This window comes from Coptis chinensis, chromosome 7 (assembly GCF_015680905.1).
Source record: "Coptis chinensis isolate HL-2020 chromosome 7, ASM1568090v1, whole genome shotgun sequence".
Lineage (NCBI taxonomy): Eukaryota > Viridiplantae > Streptophyta > Magnoliopsida > Ranunculales > Ranunculaceae > Coptis > Coptis chinensis.
In genome coordinates, this window is record NC_141462.1 from 37,644,845 (window position 1) to 37,660,803 (window position 15,959).

Genomic DNA, 15,959 nt, shown 5'->3' on the forward strand with positions numbered 1-15,959 from the left:
GGATACTGACTCTGCAGTGGCAGAAAATGAGGTTGTACAGGAGGAAGACTCTGTAGCTGATTCCAAAACAGATCTTGCTGACAATGTTCCTGAAATACCAGACGATCAGTTTTCCGACATCGAGTCAATGGAACTTCTACTTCCCGATTGATGTCGGAATCTGGTTGAATTCTTATGGACTGGAGAACTCCCCGTAGACAGGGCTTTATCTGACAAAGTCAAATGGGATGCATGGCAGTTTGTGTTGTTACCTACCTCGGAGGGGGGGTCCCGCCTTTACAGAAAACCCATGGGTTCAGGCCCACTCCTCCGATGCACGGACAACAGATTTTAAAAGAAATTCACGGAGGCATCTGTGGAAATCATTCGGGTGGTAGGAGTCTCGCTCACAAAGCTCTCACCCAAGGATACTAGTGGCCATATATGCAAAAAGATGCCAAACGATTTGTCCATATATGTGTACCATGCCAGAAACATGCTCAGATCATTAAGCTTCCTCCGAATGAGCTTCATCATATACTTTGCCCTTGGTCATTTGCTAAGTGGGGACTCGACATTGTGGGTCCTTTACCTAAGTCCCCAGGTAATGTAAGGTTTCTCTTGGTCGCGAATGGCCCGATTTACGTCCACGAAGTCGTTGAAAGTATCCTTGAGTCGATTCGGTCTTGGGGCGTCAAAGCGGTTCATCCGCGCGATATTGTGTGTCGATTCGGTGTCCCAGCTGAAATGGTATTGGACAACAGCCAACAGTTTGATTCTACAAAGATCCACATCTTCAGCAAATCCCTGAAGATACGGCATAACTTCTCTGCACCCTACTATCCCCAGGGAAATGGACAGGCGGAAGCAATGAACCGTGTTATTCTGGACACGTTGAAGAAAAGGCTTGAATCAGCTAAAGGAAACTGGGCCAAACAGTTACCGGGATGCTTTGGGCTTACAAGACAACCCCCCGTCGTTCAACAGGAATGTTACCCTTTTCATTGGCATATAGAACGGAAGCAGTACTCCCAACTGAAATAATCGCTCCAACAGCGCGCACACAAGCCATCTCCATAGAGATTAATGTTGACATCTTGGCTCGTGAAAAAGCCATGGTGGAGGAGCTTAGAGATGAAGCCCTGCAGAATCTCATGACTTACCAGGATTCTATGAAGCACAGTTACGACATGAAGTTGCGCGCACGAGCATTTAAGCCAGGCAATTAGGTCTTACGTACAAGGCAAAGGAGCAACGAATAACCCAACAGCGGGAACCTCGCATCCAAAGGTTCTTTTTCTCAAGAACTTGACTGGCGATGTCCTAACCAAACCCTAGAACGCGTATCATTTGCGTTTATTTCACAAGTACATTACTTAGCATTAGTTCCACCAATAAATTTCACATACATTGTACTTTCCTTCCATTTTTCATCAATAAAATTCATTTCCATTTATGTTGCGTTTTAATTTCAAATTGGTCATTTAGTTTTAAACTTATTAAGCCCGGGTGACGAAGGCCATCCTACAATTCAGTTTCGGCTTGCGTGGTGCAGTGTGCCTACGCCTGGCATCATGGTTCGACAATGAAAACCCAAGAACGATAATGTATCGTTTTTGGTCTGGGTGCGATTGTTTAGATTACATCGAACGTATACCCTTGGTGGTGGAGTCTAAGCTACACTCTGATTTAAACCCAACTAATGAGGCACTTTTGGGTTGTCTGTGGGTCTCCACAAGGATCATCTACTGGAGAATCTTTGCAATGTAACTACGCTTGTTCGTCAAGAGACTTAGTTGCATTGATATAGTCGCGGCAACGGTAGACCACCGTCTAATATTTTATGAGGATGGTTAGATATTACACATATCCTATCCGTGTTACGTCCTTTTTTGAAGACTCTATGAAGAGAATCTTGCAGATATGTTAGCTTTCTGTTGATTCTCGCAGTGTCCTAGGCACCACTGTGAGGTTACGAAGGTTTGACTCCTCACATCCCCAGTCAAATACGAGGCCCATCCAACAGGACTATCAGCTCTTACTAACTATGCTGACCCTCTACCACCGGCACCGACACCAGCGCTGCAAGTTCTCACTTAAATCACAAATGGAAAGTGTTGATGGGCCTGTACAAGGAAAGGGAATACAGCCAGAGTAAAACGGTAAGTACACACAATAGGTACATATTCTCATGTTTTGGAAAGGTACGTGTTCTCATGTTTTGGACAGGTACGTGGCTCTGTTTTGGGAAGGTACCTGAATAGGGCCCTCAAGCAATAACCCATGACGCCCATGCGTTGAAGGCCTTTTTCCAAATTGGAAAAGCCCAAAAGCATGTTCATTCCAGACCCCACCATTTACGCTTGTACAACCGGCACCGGCACCTGCACCGGCGACCGGCACCTGGCCTTGGCCCCTTGCGATCTGACCCTGGCCTGACCATGGCCCATGTAAAATGGACGTTCTTTTTATTTATGAGTCCACCAAAAACAAAAATGGGACATCCCATGTGCATGAAGCCCATGCGTTGATCATTCCAACTTGGAAAGCCCATGCGTTGATCTTTTGCTGCCCAATACCACCGGCACCGACACCGGCACCCCGGTTCAAGAATTTTTCCAACCAGTTCAGGCGGTTCCATCCGGTTTAGGCATTTTTTCAGTCGGTTCAGTCTTTTTCCAGCCGGTTCAGGCGTTTTCCAGCTTGTTCAAGCGGTTTTCCTACTGGGTCCAGCGCTTCCCAACCGATTCAGTCGGTATGCATGCAGGTTCCAACGGTTGCCAGGCCGGTCCAGGCCTACTTATATCTAGGTCTGACAAATTTCCTCCATTTTCAAGCCGGGTCATCATTTTTTCTTGCCGGGTTAGCAAACTTACCGGGTCAACTTGTTTTTTAGCTGATTTTGGTCTTTTTCAACCGGGTTAGCCTCTCCCATGGCCATATCATTAAATTGTCCACTCATTTTACCACTTAATTGTTTAAGATTTTCAAACTTTTTGGCCTATCTGCATTACACGTTCCTTCTTAATTCATTTTGGTTTTTTTGTTACTTTAATTATTCAACAAATCATCTTCATCTTCGTTTGCTCATCTATTGAAGAGGGGGCAATATGTGTACCCTACGTCATATTTCTGATCCAAAGTGTACTCGGACCATGAACTGGGTGTAAGACCAGCGGCGGACCAGTCTGGAGCCAAACACTTTGGATAATCTGGTCATCTAATCCGTTAGAGTTCACAACAGGTTTAGGGCCCATCCGGGTGGCCCAAGTTCATGGACCCAATCCATCCGAATCATTCTGTTCCTGTCACCAGATAAGATCCTAGTGCAATCCGATAAGATCTTGCACAAGGATAGAATGAAATCTTAGGGAATGATCCTATTTTACATAGAGTCATATCCTATTTTATATAGAGTCATGATAGGATTCATCAAGGAATGCAAACTCGGAGAATCACTTTCTTGGCCGCCAAGGCAGGAGATTGCAATATATATGGAGGCTTCTGCAGCCTCCAAAACTACGTTTTAAGATACTTGATCCCGGATTCCTCACTGGGTATGTAGGCAACCAGAACATTGGTGCAGTCTCTTTTCTTCTAAAATACCTAATCCCATCTTTTTCTAGCTTTCAGAAGCACCATTACTCATGATGTCGAGGGTTACATTATGTTCTGGGAGAAGGCCTTTGAAGAAACATTGGACAACAGTGGATTTTTCTAGTTTATGGTGAGGACATGAATGGAGTAGGTCAGAGAATCTATCCCATATTTCGAAAAATGTCTCACCCGGACTCTGTCTGAAGAACTGTATCTTGCTTCTTATCTCTTCTGTTTTCTTCAGCGGAAAATACTTCTTTATGAAGGAGAACACAACCTTTTCCCATGTATCGAAAGAGTCGGCCTTATGTGAGAGAAGCCAAGCGTGACTCTTTCCAGCTAGAGTGAAAGGAAACACTCGTAGCTTACCCTGATCGTCGGTGATGCCTGAATGATGAAAGGTATTACATACTTTATGTATCCGGCGTAGATGCTCATACGGTGACTCGTGTTCTAACCTGTGGAAGATGGGTAGAAGATTGAACACGTTCGATGGAATCCTAAAATCGCTCGTAAGCGGTGTGAGTCGTATACAATATGGAGGTCCATCTTGCAACGGTGTGTAAAATTTGGAGAGAGGCCCTTCAGCTTGCACTACTTCGTCAGCCATCTTAAGAGATGGAGGACTAGAAACAGGAGATTGTCTAGGGCGATGAACTCTCCTACGTGAGTAAGTTTTATTCTTGCTAATACTAGAAGTACCTGAACGTAGTATCATACACTTTTAACAAGACCCCCAAAACTATCCTAACATGCGCAAATGAAACAATGTATGCTCAAGATATCGAAATTCATTTTTTCAAGTATGGAGTTTTGAAAACTTTGTTTTTGGTTTATATTTTACTATGCCCTATTTAGTGGAATAGTTGGGTGCATGACTAGGATGGCTCTACTACACATCTCAGAAGAGTAGGCAGTCACTTCACTAAGTAGTATGCTATCAAGAATCTCACTCACGATGAATCTAGGGGAGGGGAGTGAGGAAGGTAGTTGGTCCACCGGAATTTGGTAACTAATTACTCTAAATCCTCGTGGCTAAATTTTTGTCCTTTTCTGGAAGAGCGTGACTACTTTGGGCTCTAGTTGATTGCTTTTAATTAATTTTTTTTTTTGTCTAGGGCTTTCAAGAATCAAGCAACGTCCAATTTACCTACATTGGGTAACGACTTCCCAATGGTTGTTATGGCTCGGGTTCAGCCTTATGCGCGAATGTAAATTACAGTGCGGAAAGTAAATTTCAAACAATCACGTAAGTATGCTTGAACACACAAGTATCCTCTTACTTGGGCTTTGAGAAGGTTTAGAATTTACCTCTCAAGTCGTGCTTACACGCTACTTGAGGAGAAGGCGACGTCGGTTGGCACTTGATCTAAGAATCAGGCCCAACCTTTTAAGCTTTACCCTGTTTTAAGTTACAAATAAAGGCCCACTTAAAAAGCCTACAAGTTGGGTTTTTGACAATTTATACAACTTTTCCTTCAAAGGCTCAAACTTAAAACTAAACTAAGATTATACTAATCTAATTACCTAGTTTTAGATTAATCTCCTAGATTAACAAGAGTCAATTGGACTTAGAGTATTGATTACCAAGTTGATTCAAAGTGTGTGAGCTATGATCCACAACTTGACTCACACACTTGAACTTTCCAAGGCAATTAAAACTCTAATCCCTTGGTAAGTACTAAACTTAAACCAAGTTTAACTCCTGGTCATCATAACAAATCAATCAAAAACCAAGTTTTCATTTTTTTTTTCGTTTTTCTTTTTATCACTAACTATTACAAACAAGTTCCACTGTTTTCTCCTACTCTATTACAAAATCCGGGCTTAGAGTACAACTGTGTGTCACAAATAAATTGGACCTCAAAAAAATCGCACGCACTTATGTTAAGGTGACCTAGCGGTTGCGCGCCGGTGGAAGGCAGTCCGTCTTTCGCCTGTTTGATCAGTTCCTTTCCACCTTTGTTGTCCCGTAACCTGATTTGCAAAAAAGTGTCTCAATACATAGAAACAATAAAAATAAAATGATGAAAAATTGAAAAAAAAATAGAAATGGAGAGGTGAGAATGATGCCCCCTTCTTAGATTCTCAACCAATCACTCTCACTCCTTCAATCCATGATGGCGGTGCCATTTGAAGCTTTAATATTGTAGTGAGTATACTTCAAAAGAGTTTAGAAGTTGAGGTTCATCCTAAATTATTTAAAGTTTGAGTGAGGGAGATAAAGAAGAAAGGTAGACTCTTGAATCTTAGAATGGTTATAAGCTAATGAACTTGAAAACATGAAAGGAAGATTGAAATAAAGGAAATGAAATAACAAGTTGATTGAAATAAAGAAAATGAAATAACAAGAAATTGAAAAACATGAATTGGAAAACAAGACAAAAAAAAAAAAAAAACCAAATGGTTTGGATCCTAAAACAATGGGTGAGTGCTCTCTCCTTTGCTTTTTGATTATAAACCCCTACTTTTGCAAATTGCAGATTTGCCCTCATCCATTCTAAACTAGACACCTCACCCTTTTCACTTTTGCTTGATGGGTGCCTTCTTGACCAAGGTAGGTATAGGGACAAGTCTTCATAATTTGAAATAAGGTCTCCATCTTTAGTCTTCTGATTTAAGTCCTTTGACTGTTGACTTTGATTGTTGACTTTGACCGGTTAACTTTGACTTTTTCAGCACTTTTCCACAGCAGCTATTGGTCTTCATAATAAGCGAGATTAAGGCTCCTTTTGGTGTTAAGACGCATCTTTTATGATAAGTGGTCTGAGGTAACCTGAAAAAAGCAGTACAAGTTATAAGTTGTTTTTTCGTTAAGTGTAAGAGGGATCGTAATGCAGCAATATACGGGTAATAAAACACACATTTGGGAGCTGATCACTAGACCAAAAAAATGAATTAAAATCAATCAACTAGAGCCCAAAGTAGTCACACTCCTCCAGAAAAGGAAAAAATATAGCCACGAGAATTTAAAGTAATCAGTTACCAGATTCCGGTGGACCAACTACCTTCCTCACTCCCCTCCCCCAGATTCATCGTGAGTGAGATTCTTGGTAGCACACCACTTGGTGAAGTGATTGCCTACTCTTATGAGACATGTAGTAGAGGCATCCTAGTCTCGCTCCCAATTATTCCCTTGAATAGGGCACAATAAATTATAGACCAAAACAAAGTTTTCAAAACTCCATACTTGCAAAAATGAATTTCAATTCTTGAGCATACATTGCACCGTTTGCGCATGCTAGAATAGTTTTGGGGTCTTTCTAAAAGTGCATGATACTACGTTCAGGCACTACTGGTATTAGCAAGAATAAAACTTACTCACGTAGGAGAGCACGTTGTCCTAGACAATGCTTTGTTTCTAGTCCTCCATCTACTAAGATGGCCAACGAAGTAGTGCAAGCTGAAGAGCCTCTCTCCAACTTCTGCACACCGTTGCAAGATGGGCCTCCATCTTGTATACGACTCACACCACTCACAAACGATTTTCGCATTCCACCGAACACGTTCAATCTTCTACCCATCTTCGACTGGTTAGAACATAAGTTATTGTACGAACATCTACGCCGGATACATGAAGTATGTAATACTTTTCACCATCTGGGCGTCACCGACGATTAGGTTAAGCTACGAGTGTTTCCTTTCACTCTAGCTGGTAAGAGTCACGCTTGGATTCTTTCGCAGAAGGCTGACCTTTTCGATACATGGTAAAATGTTGTGTTCTCCTTCATAAAGAAGTACTTTCCACTGAAGAAAACAGAAAAGATAAGAATCAAGATACAGTTCTTCAGACAGAGTTCGAGTGAGACATTTTCTGAAGCATGGGATAGATTCTCTGACTCCTCACCATAAATTAGAAAAATCCATTGTTGTCCAATATTTCTTCAAAGGTCTTCTCCCATAACATAAAGTAACCCTTGACATCATGAGTAATGGTAAATTTTTGGATAGAGGTGCAACTGAAGCCTTAACCTTTCTTGAAAAATAAGCTGAAAAGAGTACCCATTGGGGTGACATAAACAATTCCAGAATAGCCTAACCCAATACATCTAAGGCTAGTGGTATTTTTTAGGTGAAATCAGATCCAGAAATTGAAACTTTAATCCAAACCCTCGCAAGAAAGATAGATGCTCTCACAACCAAACAAAAAGACCAAACTCCTCATCCTGTCATGAACATAAATACCTCACCATGCAATTTCTGTCTAATCTTAAATGATATAGATGCCACATGTCCTTTGATCACAAACTTATTATCACTTCTACCAGAAGAAGTATGTGCTTTCAATGTACCAAATGCACCATGGAGACAACACCCAAACTTCGCATGGACAAACATTCCACAAAACCAACCACCTTCAGGTTTTAACAAACCAACAAATACATTCAAACAAGGACAAGGTACGTATAACAATCAGAATAGAGCATTAGTTCCATCCCAGTTTAACCAGAACTACCAAAACCCACCTGTTAACAACCAAAGAGACCTAGTTCCCGTTACATCATCAACTAGTATCCAAACAGATAAGCCCGCCGAAATAATGCTATCTGTCATGCAACAAGAAACCCAAATCCTAGCATCCATGCAACAATCTTTAAACTTGTTAGCCCAATATAAAACTCAGAAAAGTTCATTGCCAAGCCAAAAAGTTCAAAACCTTAAAACCCAAGAGATTAAGGCAGTCACAACCTTGTCATCTGGCAAAACTGTGGACAACAAAGTAGTCTTACCAGAAGACCCTACACCTATAAAAGTAACCGTTCCAGTACCAGAACTAGAAATTGAAAACCAAATACCTCCACATGTCTCTAGTAATGTTCCAATCCCTAATCATTAATTCCTCCACCTAACCCAGTTAGACAATACAAACCAAAGGCACCTTTCCAGCTCACCTAATGACACCCAAGGAGGATGAAAATTTTGATGAAATCAGAGAAACATTCAAGAGTCTAACCATAAACCTTCCATTTCTTGGTGCCATCAAACATTTACACAAGTATGCCAAGTTTCTTAAGGATATGTGCCCCAACAAAAGGAAAACTAACATCCCAAAAGATGCCTTCCTTACCGAATAATTTCCATCCCTCACATAGACCAACGGAATAGTCAAATATAAAGATCCTGGTCGTCCCACCATCCCTTGCACTAAAAGAGACAAGTACATTGCCACCGCCTTGCTCAATCTTAGAGCAAGTGTTAACCTCTTTCCATACTACCTATTTAAACAACTCAGTTTCTATGAGCTTACACCTACCACCATGACATTGCAATTAACTGACCAATCCATCAAATACCCAAAAGGAGTTGTCGAGAATGTGCTTGTCAAGGTTAAGAATTTTTACTACCCTGTTGATTTCATCATCCTTGACACCAAAGTAACTCATGATGCCATACCCATCATTCTAGGGCGCCCATTCTTGGCAACTACCAACGCCCTCATAAATTGTCGTAATGGATCTATGACCATGTCTTTCAAGAATCTCTCAATATAAGTAAATGTTTTCAAGATGAAGAAAAACAGACGGAAGAAGAGTTGGATGAAGAACTTAGTATGATAGACAGTGTAATGTAAGAGTACTGTGACCGGATTTTCCCAGAAAATGAGGTGCATCAGTTCTTATCCTTCAAAGATTCAGAGTTCGATATGGATCACTATAAAGAAGATACCTCGGTAACTTTGGAATCAATTCCTTTATACACTTCAGATGATGAGCTACTTAAACATGAAGAGATATCACCAGCCCAGGTGTTTTTAATGGAAGAACAGAATCCTGTAGAGACATTGTTACCCACATCATCTACTCCTGCCCTTAAGCCTCTCCCTCCTGACCTAAATTATATATATCTTGATACCGATGGTACACATCCCATCATCATTTCATCCCAGTTGTCAAAGAAGGAAGAAGAGTGTTTAATTAGAGTTATTCAAGAACACCGTTCTGCCATTGGTTGGTCTCTTGATGATATAAAAGGAATTGATCCAAAGATTTGCACCTACCAGATTGACCTGGAAGAGAATGACAAGACCTCTAGAGAGCCACAACGCCGGTTAAACCCAGCTATAAAAGAGGTAGTAAGGGAGGAGATCCTAAGGTTACTAGATGCTGGAATCATTTACCCCATATCTGATAGCGAATAGGTCAGCCCTATTCATGTGGGGCCAAAGAAATTTGGGATTACAATGGTCCGTAATGAGGAAGGAGAGTTAATTCCAACACGTGTTCCCATCATGTGGAAAATTTGTATTGATTATTGGAAGCTGAATGTCGTCACAAGGAAAGATTATTTACCCCTATCGTTTGTAGATCAGATGCTTAAACGTTTAGCAGGACATGCTTATTACTGTTTCTTGGATGGGTATTCAAGGTACTTTCAAATATTAATTGATGAAGCAGATCAAGAAAAGAATACCTTCACTTGCCTTTTTGGAACATATGCTTATGCATGTATGCCCTTCGATCTCTGCAATGTATTTTCCACATTTCAATGCTGCATGTTACACATTTTCAGCGATATGGTGGAGAGATTCATGGAAGTTTTTATGGATGATTTTTCCCTCTATGGAGGTTCTTTCAATGATTGCTTATCTAACCTGTCCAAAGTATTGGCGCGTTGTCAGGAAATGAATCTGGTCCTTAATTAGGAAAAGTGTCACTTCATGGTAAAAAAGGGAATAGTGTTAGGTCACATTGTGTCTAAAAATGGTATAGAAATAGATAAAGCTAAAATAGACAAAATTTCTACTCTACCTATTCCACGGAACATCCGTGACATACGAGCCTTCCTACGCCATGCTGGATTTTATTGAAGATTCATCCAAGATTTCTTAAAAATTACTAAGCTATTAACTAATCTTCTTATAAAAGATACACCCTTTGAGTTTAATTCAGAATGCATGTAGGCCTTTGAAAAGTTGAAAGCCACCTTAATAACTGCACCTATAATTCAACCTCCTGATTGGTCAAAACCATTTAAGCTCATGTGTGACACCAGCGACTACACTGTTGGCGCTATTCTAGGTCAAAAATATAATAAGGGGCCTACGGTTGTTTACTATGCAAGTAAAACACTAAATGTGGCTCAACGAAATTATACAACCACTGAAAAGGAATTCTTAGCCATTGTCTATGCTTTAGACAAATTTTGTCCTTATTTGATAGGTTCAAAACCTTAATTTACACTGATCATGCAGCACTTAGGTACTTTCTCACGAAGAAGGATGCTAAGCAAAGGTTAATCTGATGGATTCTCCTCATGCAAGAATTCACTTTGGAGATAAAAGATTAAAAAAAAAGTTGAAAATGTAGTGGCTAACCACCTGTCTAGGTTAACCGATGATATTAATAGTGATTCTAAGCCCATTTTAGATTATTTTCCTGATAAGCACCTTTACGCGATCCTTTATGCACCTTGGTATGCTGATATTGTGAACTATCTGGTGATTAAAGAGACTCCGCCATTATGGAATAGAAATCAGAGGAAGAAGTTCCTGGCTCAAGTAAAGTACTATCATTAAGATGACCCATATCTTTTCAAATACTGCCCAGATCAGATCATCCGATGTTGCATTCCAGAATGCAAATAGTCTGCGGTCCTTTTGTTTTGCCAAGAGCAGGCTTCTGGACGGCATTTTAGTGCCAATAAAATTGCTGCTAAGGTATTACAATGTGGATTCTTCTGGTCAACACTCTTTCACAATGCATTTTTTTCATTGCAAAATATGTGTTTGTTGCCAACATCTCGATCGTATTTCTGCACGTAACATGATGCCCTTAAATCCCATTCTCATAGCAGAGATTTTTTACGTCTAGGGCATCGATTTCATGGGACCTTTCCCAACTTCTAATGGTTTCATCTACATCCTAGTAGCCGTAGACTATGTATCCAAATGGATTGAGGCCATACCATGTCGTAACAATGATAACAAAATAGTCATCGGGTTCATAAAAGAAAACATTTTTTGCAAGATTTGGTGTTCCAAAAGCCATCATCAGTTATGGTGGATCACATTTTTACAATTGAGTTTTTGAACATATCATGAAAAAATATGGAGTAACCCACAAGATTGCAACTCCATACCATCCTCAAACAAGTGGTCAATTAGAAGTCTCTAATCAAGATATTAAGTATATCTTAGAGAAAACAGTTAATCCAAATAGGAAATACTAGTCTCTCCATCTGAACAATGCGCTATGGGCATACAGAATTACTTTTAAAACACCTATAGGGATGTCCCCCTATAGGCTTGTCTTCGGAAAACCTTGTCATCTGCCAGTTGAACTAGAGTATCGTGCCCTGTGGGCAATAAAAACTCTTAATTATAATCTCAATGCGGTAGGTGAAAAGCGTAAACTACAAATAAACGAGCTCGCAGAGATTCGGAATGATGCTTATGACCTTTTAAAAGATTACAAAACCAACATGAAAAGGATTCATGACAAGCATATTTTATGAAAACATTTTGAAGTTGGTCTAAAAGTTTTGCTTTATAACTCTAGATTGCATCTTTTCCCAGGAAACTGAATACTCGATGGACTGGTCCTTTTAAAATAACCGAAGTAACCCCTTATAGGGCTATTACTTTAAAGAACCACAAAGATAACAACACAATGCAAGTAAATGGTCAGTGCCTCAAATATTTTCATGAGTTACGATCTACGGATATCGAAAAAATCCTTCTCCAATATCCAATCTACAAGGATTGAATCCTCTTTTTTGATGTATTCCTTTTCCATTCCATCTTTTGCTTTAAGGGAATACATCAATAATGTAACCGGACCTCTCCACTTGGAGGGTGTGGTTGTAAATGTTGGAGCCTTAGTCACAGTATATCTCACATATTCTTTGTAAAATATTTTTTACTCGTCGTTGGAGTAAGTGTGAACCTGTGGAGCAAGTATACCATTTTTCTTTTCTTTATTTTACATTTCTTTTTTAAAAATGTTTGTTTTCTTGATACATCAATAGCTAAGTGATTTTTTTTAAAAACAAAATAGGCAATGGATTTTACACAAACCAACCCCTAGAACAACGCAATCTAGGGGCGGTTTGAGATCAGCTTTGCTTACTAAGGGTTGCCTATATCACCAAGCTATTCGCCCGGGTTATGACATTCCATGTCTTGCATAGTAAATCCCCCAACTCGCGTAGCTGAAGCTCTGTCTGTCTAGATTAGGTTCGCCACAGAGCCAACACGAAAGTTGCCTAAGATTATCTGTTATGATTTGTTTTCAAGTAGTAGCATCTAGAATCACAGCTTTTGAGTACAAGTTTCTTAAAACATCTCTCTATAGTTTTCAAAACCAGAGGATATAAAAATAAAAGTTATACACCCCGGAGTAACCAAAATGATACCGGATTCACGTATAACTTTATCTTCTTGTCAAAACCTCTATATGGTTAGAGATATATTTTGATTAAGAAAACCAACTAAAAAAAAATGAGGCGTCTCTCAACGAGAATTAAACAAATATAGTAACCCAAAGTGATACTATTCTCTCTTTAATTCTATATTTTGTCTCCACCTCTCTATTTTGTCTCGAGAATCTGACGTTAAAAAACTCAAACTTATACAAAATTTCCAAAATTTTCCTTTCTTAAAAATCTTTTCCCCTTCTCAATCTCTCTCCTTTTTGAAAAACTTTTCAAAAATACATTCCGTAGCAAACAAAAACCCTCCACCTAGCAAGACTAGATGGATCAGTTTCAATGATCGTGTGCAGCTTAAGATATGGACACATATACCAAAAATCATTCCTAGTTTAGGTAAGAGTTCATACGCACGTAAGAGACAAGTTATGAGAGAAGGCTGGTGCTCGAATTGTCAAACATCAACTTTCCCTGGTCTTCAACCTCGTAGTGAGAATTCATTTTTTAAAGTTTTCATATGCCAGCCATCTGCTCATCGAGCACAACTGAAGAGAGTAATCCAACCATCTGGTTGGGATTGACTCAAGTTTTTAAAAAACTTCAAAGTCTTGGGGATCTGACTTACAACGACCCACCTTTTTAAAATTTCAAGTCAAACTTATTCAAAACCCATAAAAGTTAATTAAATTTTCCTTTTGTTATCTGTACATATTTTCTTATAGTTCCTTTTTGTTTCTTTCCATCATTTGTTTTGTATCTACTGTTAGGTGTGAGTATACCCTATACCGTTACGTTGCATTTTCGATACTGATCATTTTGGTAGCTCACGAGTCAAGATCGAACAAGTAACAAAGCATAGATCGGCCCTTGAAGTTGGCAAGGCACTGAGGACAAGATCGGAACTTCCTGATTTCATTTAGGCTTGGGCCAAAATTTCAATTTCATTAAAAAGGCACACGCCATCAAACTACTTAGCCCATGCGACCGCCCAACTTTCTATCTTCTTCCTCACAAAATCCCCAACCCTAGCCGCCCTTCCTAACTCGCAACCGCCCGTTCACCCATACACACCACCACCCAATTTTTTCACAGCCTGCTCTATTTTCAACCATCATTCCAACTTAAAACCCTAATTTTATCAATCCTTACTCTAAATGGCTAAAATTCTTAAAATCGTGTCGGAGCAAAATTTTCAAAACCTCTTCAATTCCAATCTATTTGAAGTGCACTTCAAGACAGAGATTAGAAGAAGAGGATGGGAACCCTTGGTTTTGTTGGAAGGTGCAGCTTATTCTCCTTCTCTTACTCTTTCATTTTATAATTGCATGCTTAAAGGGGAGGATGACCGCATCACGGTTGTCAAGGATGGTCGTTCGCTGGAGCTCACCAAAGAGGTGGTGAGTGGAGTTCTGGGGATTCCTCTAAAGGCTTATATTCAGACATAACAGTCCCCAGACAGCAAGACCATCAATGTGATTATGGTAGAGACACTTCTTGAGGGGGTGAAACCCCAAGTCTCACTGCACTTTTCAGAGTTTGCTTAGAAGGAATCAGTTGGCAGTATCTCAGTGGATAGCCTACAACCTGCTAGGCTTAGCCAAGCCTTAAGATATCAATAAGGAGATGCTCCATATTCTATGGATTCTTCAAGAGCAGAAAAACAACTTCTGCATCGTCACCTTCATTTGGGAGCAACTCTATAAACCGAAGAAGTCCACCGCTCCTTTACCAATGTTGGTCACCAGGATCATGCAACACTAGGGGTTCGAGGCCACAGACGCCCTAGTGGAGGTCAAAGACGCTACCACAGGTCCTATCTATGCCCACTGCGTTTAGAAGTTTTGGCTTCCACCTGTCGCCAGAGCCGCTGAGCAAGCACGCCAGACTGAGAAAGTGGATTACTTCATTGAAGATGCCACTCGACAGTTTACTCAGTCCATGGATGGAATTCACTTCCTCCATTACGGCTAGAGGATTCTGCATGCATATCTCCACTAGCTCAGGGAAACTTAGGGGAACATTATAGCAGAACAGCGAACCATCAGAGAGGAGCAGTGGTCCTTCTAGTAGGAGTAGCGATGTTTTTAGCACAGTGTCACTAGAACACTGCAGAGCATCAGAAACGCGCTCCCGAGTAGTGATAGAAATGCTAGGACCCGACGTCATCAAGGAGAAGGATCTTCTCGACTCGAGACGAGTCACACACGGATTCTGACTAGGCATTTCCCTAGTGTCCGTATAGTTGGATATATTTCTTTTTCTTTTTCTTTCTTACGTGTATGACGTTTAGTATAAGTTTAATTATATGCTTAATATATATTATATGCTTGTTTTTTTTTTTTCTTGTGGAATTTGGTATATGAATAGAAGGTAAAACAGATATATCATGCCAAAATTTTCTATTTTTTTCATGCATTTCATGTATGTTTTCAAAAATACAAAAACCCAAAAAGATTTCATAGTAGAATAATTATCCCTAGTATAATAAACCATATATTTCTTGTTCTACATCAAACAACCCACGTGATAAGAGCCCAAAACTGTAGTTTTAACCCTGTAACAGTCATACTTTTAGACCAATTATGTAAGTAATAATTCAGAGTTAACACTAATTATGTGTTTTTATGCATTTCAGGTTTCAAAGTCCATTATGTGCAGAAATGTGTCACTTTAGCGAGATAAAGGAGCAAAGGTCGGTTACTAAGTAGTTCCGTGATTAAAGGCCAAAGATTCAAGAAGACAAAGCCTTCCTAAGCCCGGTCAAAAGCTGAAAAGTCGACACGAGCTTGAAAACAAAGACACAAGTCACAGAACTTCGAAGGTCGTATCTTTGGACTCGGACTGAATGGGGCCTACCTTATGTCAAAACGACCGGCTCGGAAAGAGCTTTCCAATGGTCCAAGCCTTGACCCAATCAGAGGAGCAAAAGTGGATGAAAAGTCTGTTGAAGCCAACTGCAGCTGAAGAGGCCTTTTTGGACTGAAAGAATTGGGTTTTGGGCCTGATTCTCTGGC

General features: G+C 40.0%; 1 protein-coding gene across 1 annotated transcript; it reads left to right on the forward strand.

Annotated features, from left to right (window-relative positions):
• The first annotated feature begins 726 nt into the window (after window positions 1-726).
• On the forward strand, window positions 727-1,208 carry LOC147487406 (uncharacterized). The gene is made up of 2 exons (XM_086574026.1): window positions 727-917; window positions 995-1,208. Exons 1-2 carry the CDS (start codon window positions 727-729, stop codon window positions 1,206-1,208), a joined length of 405 nt encoding a protein of 134 aa, XP_086430152.1.
• The last annotated feature ends 14,751 nt before the right edge of the window (window positions 1,209-15,959 follow it).

What these genes read in the sequence shown, in the direction of transcription:
- LOC147487406 (XM_086574026.1), top strand. Translation starts at nt 727, where the DNA reads ATGGTATTGGACAACAGCCAACAGTTTGATTCTACAAAGATCCACATC. An exon ending in AAAGGAAACTGGGCCAAACA is followed by an intron (nt 918 to 994) that starts GTTACCGGGATG and finishes ATTGGCATATAG; the next exon opens with AACGGAAGCAGTACTCCCAA.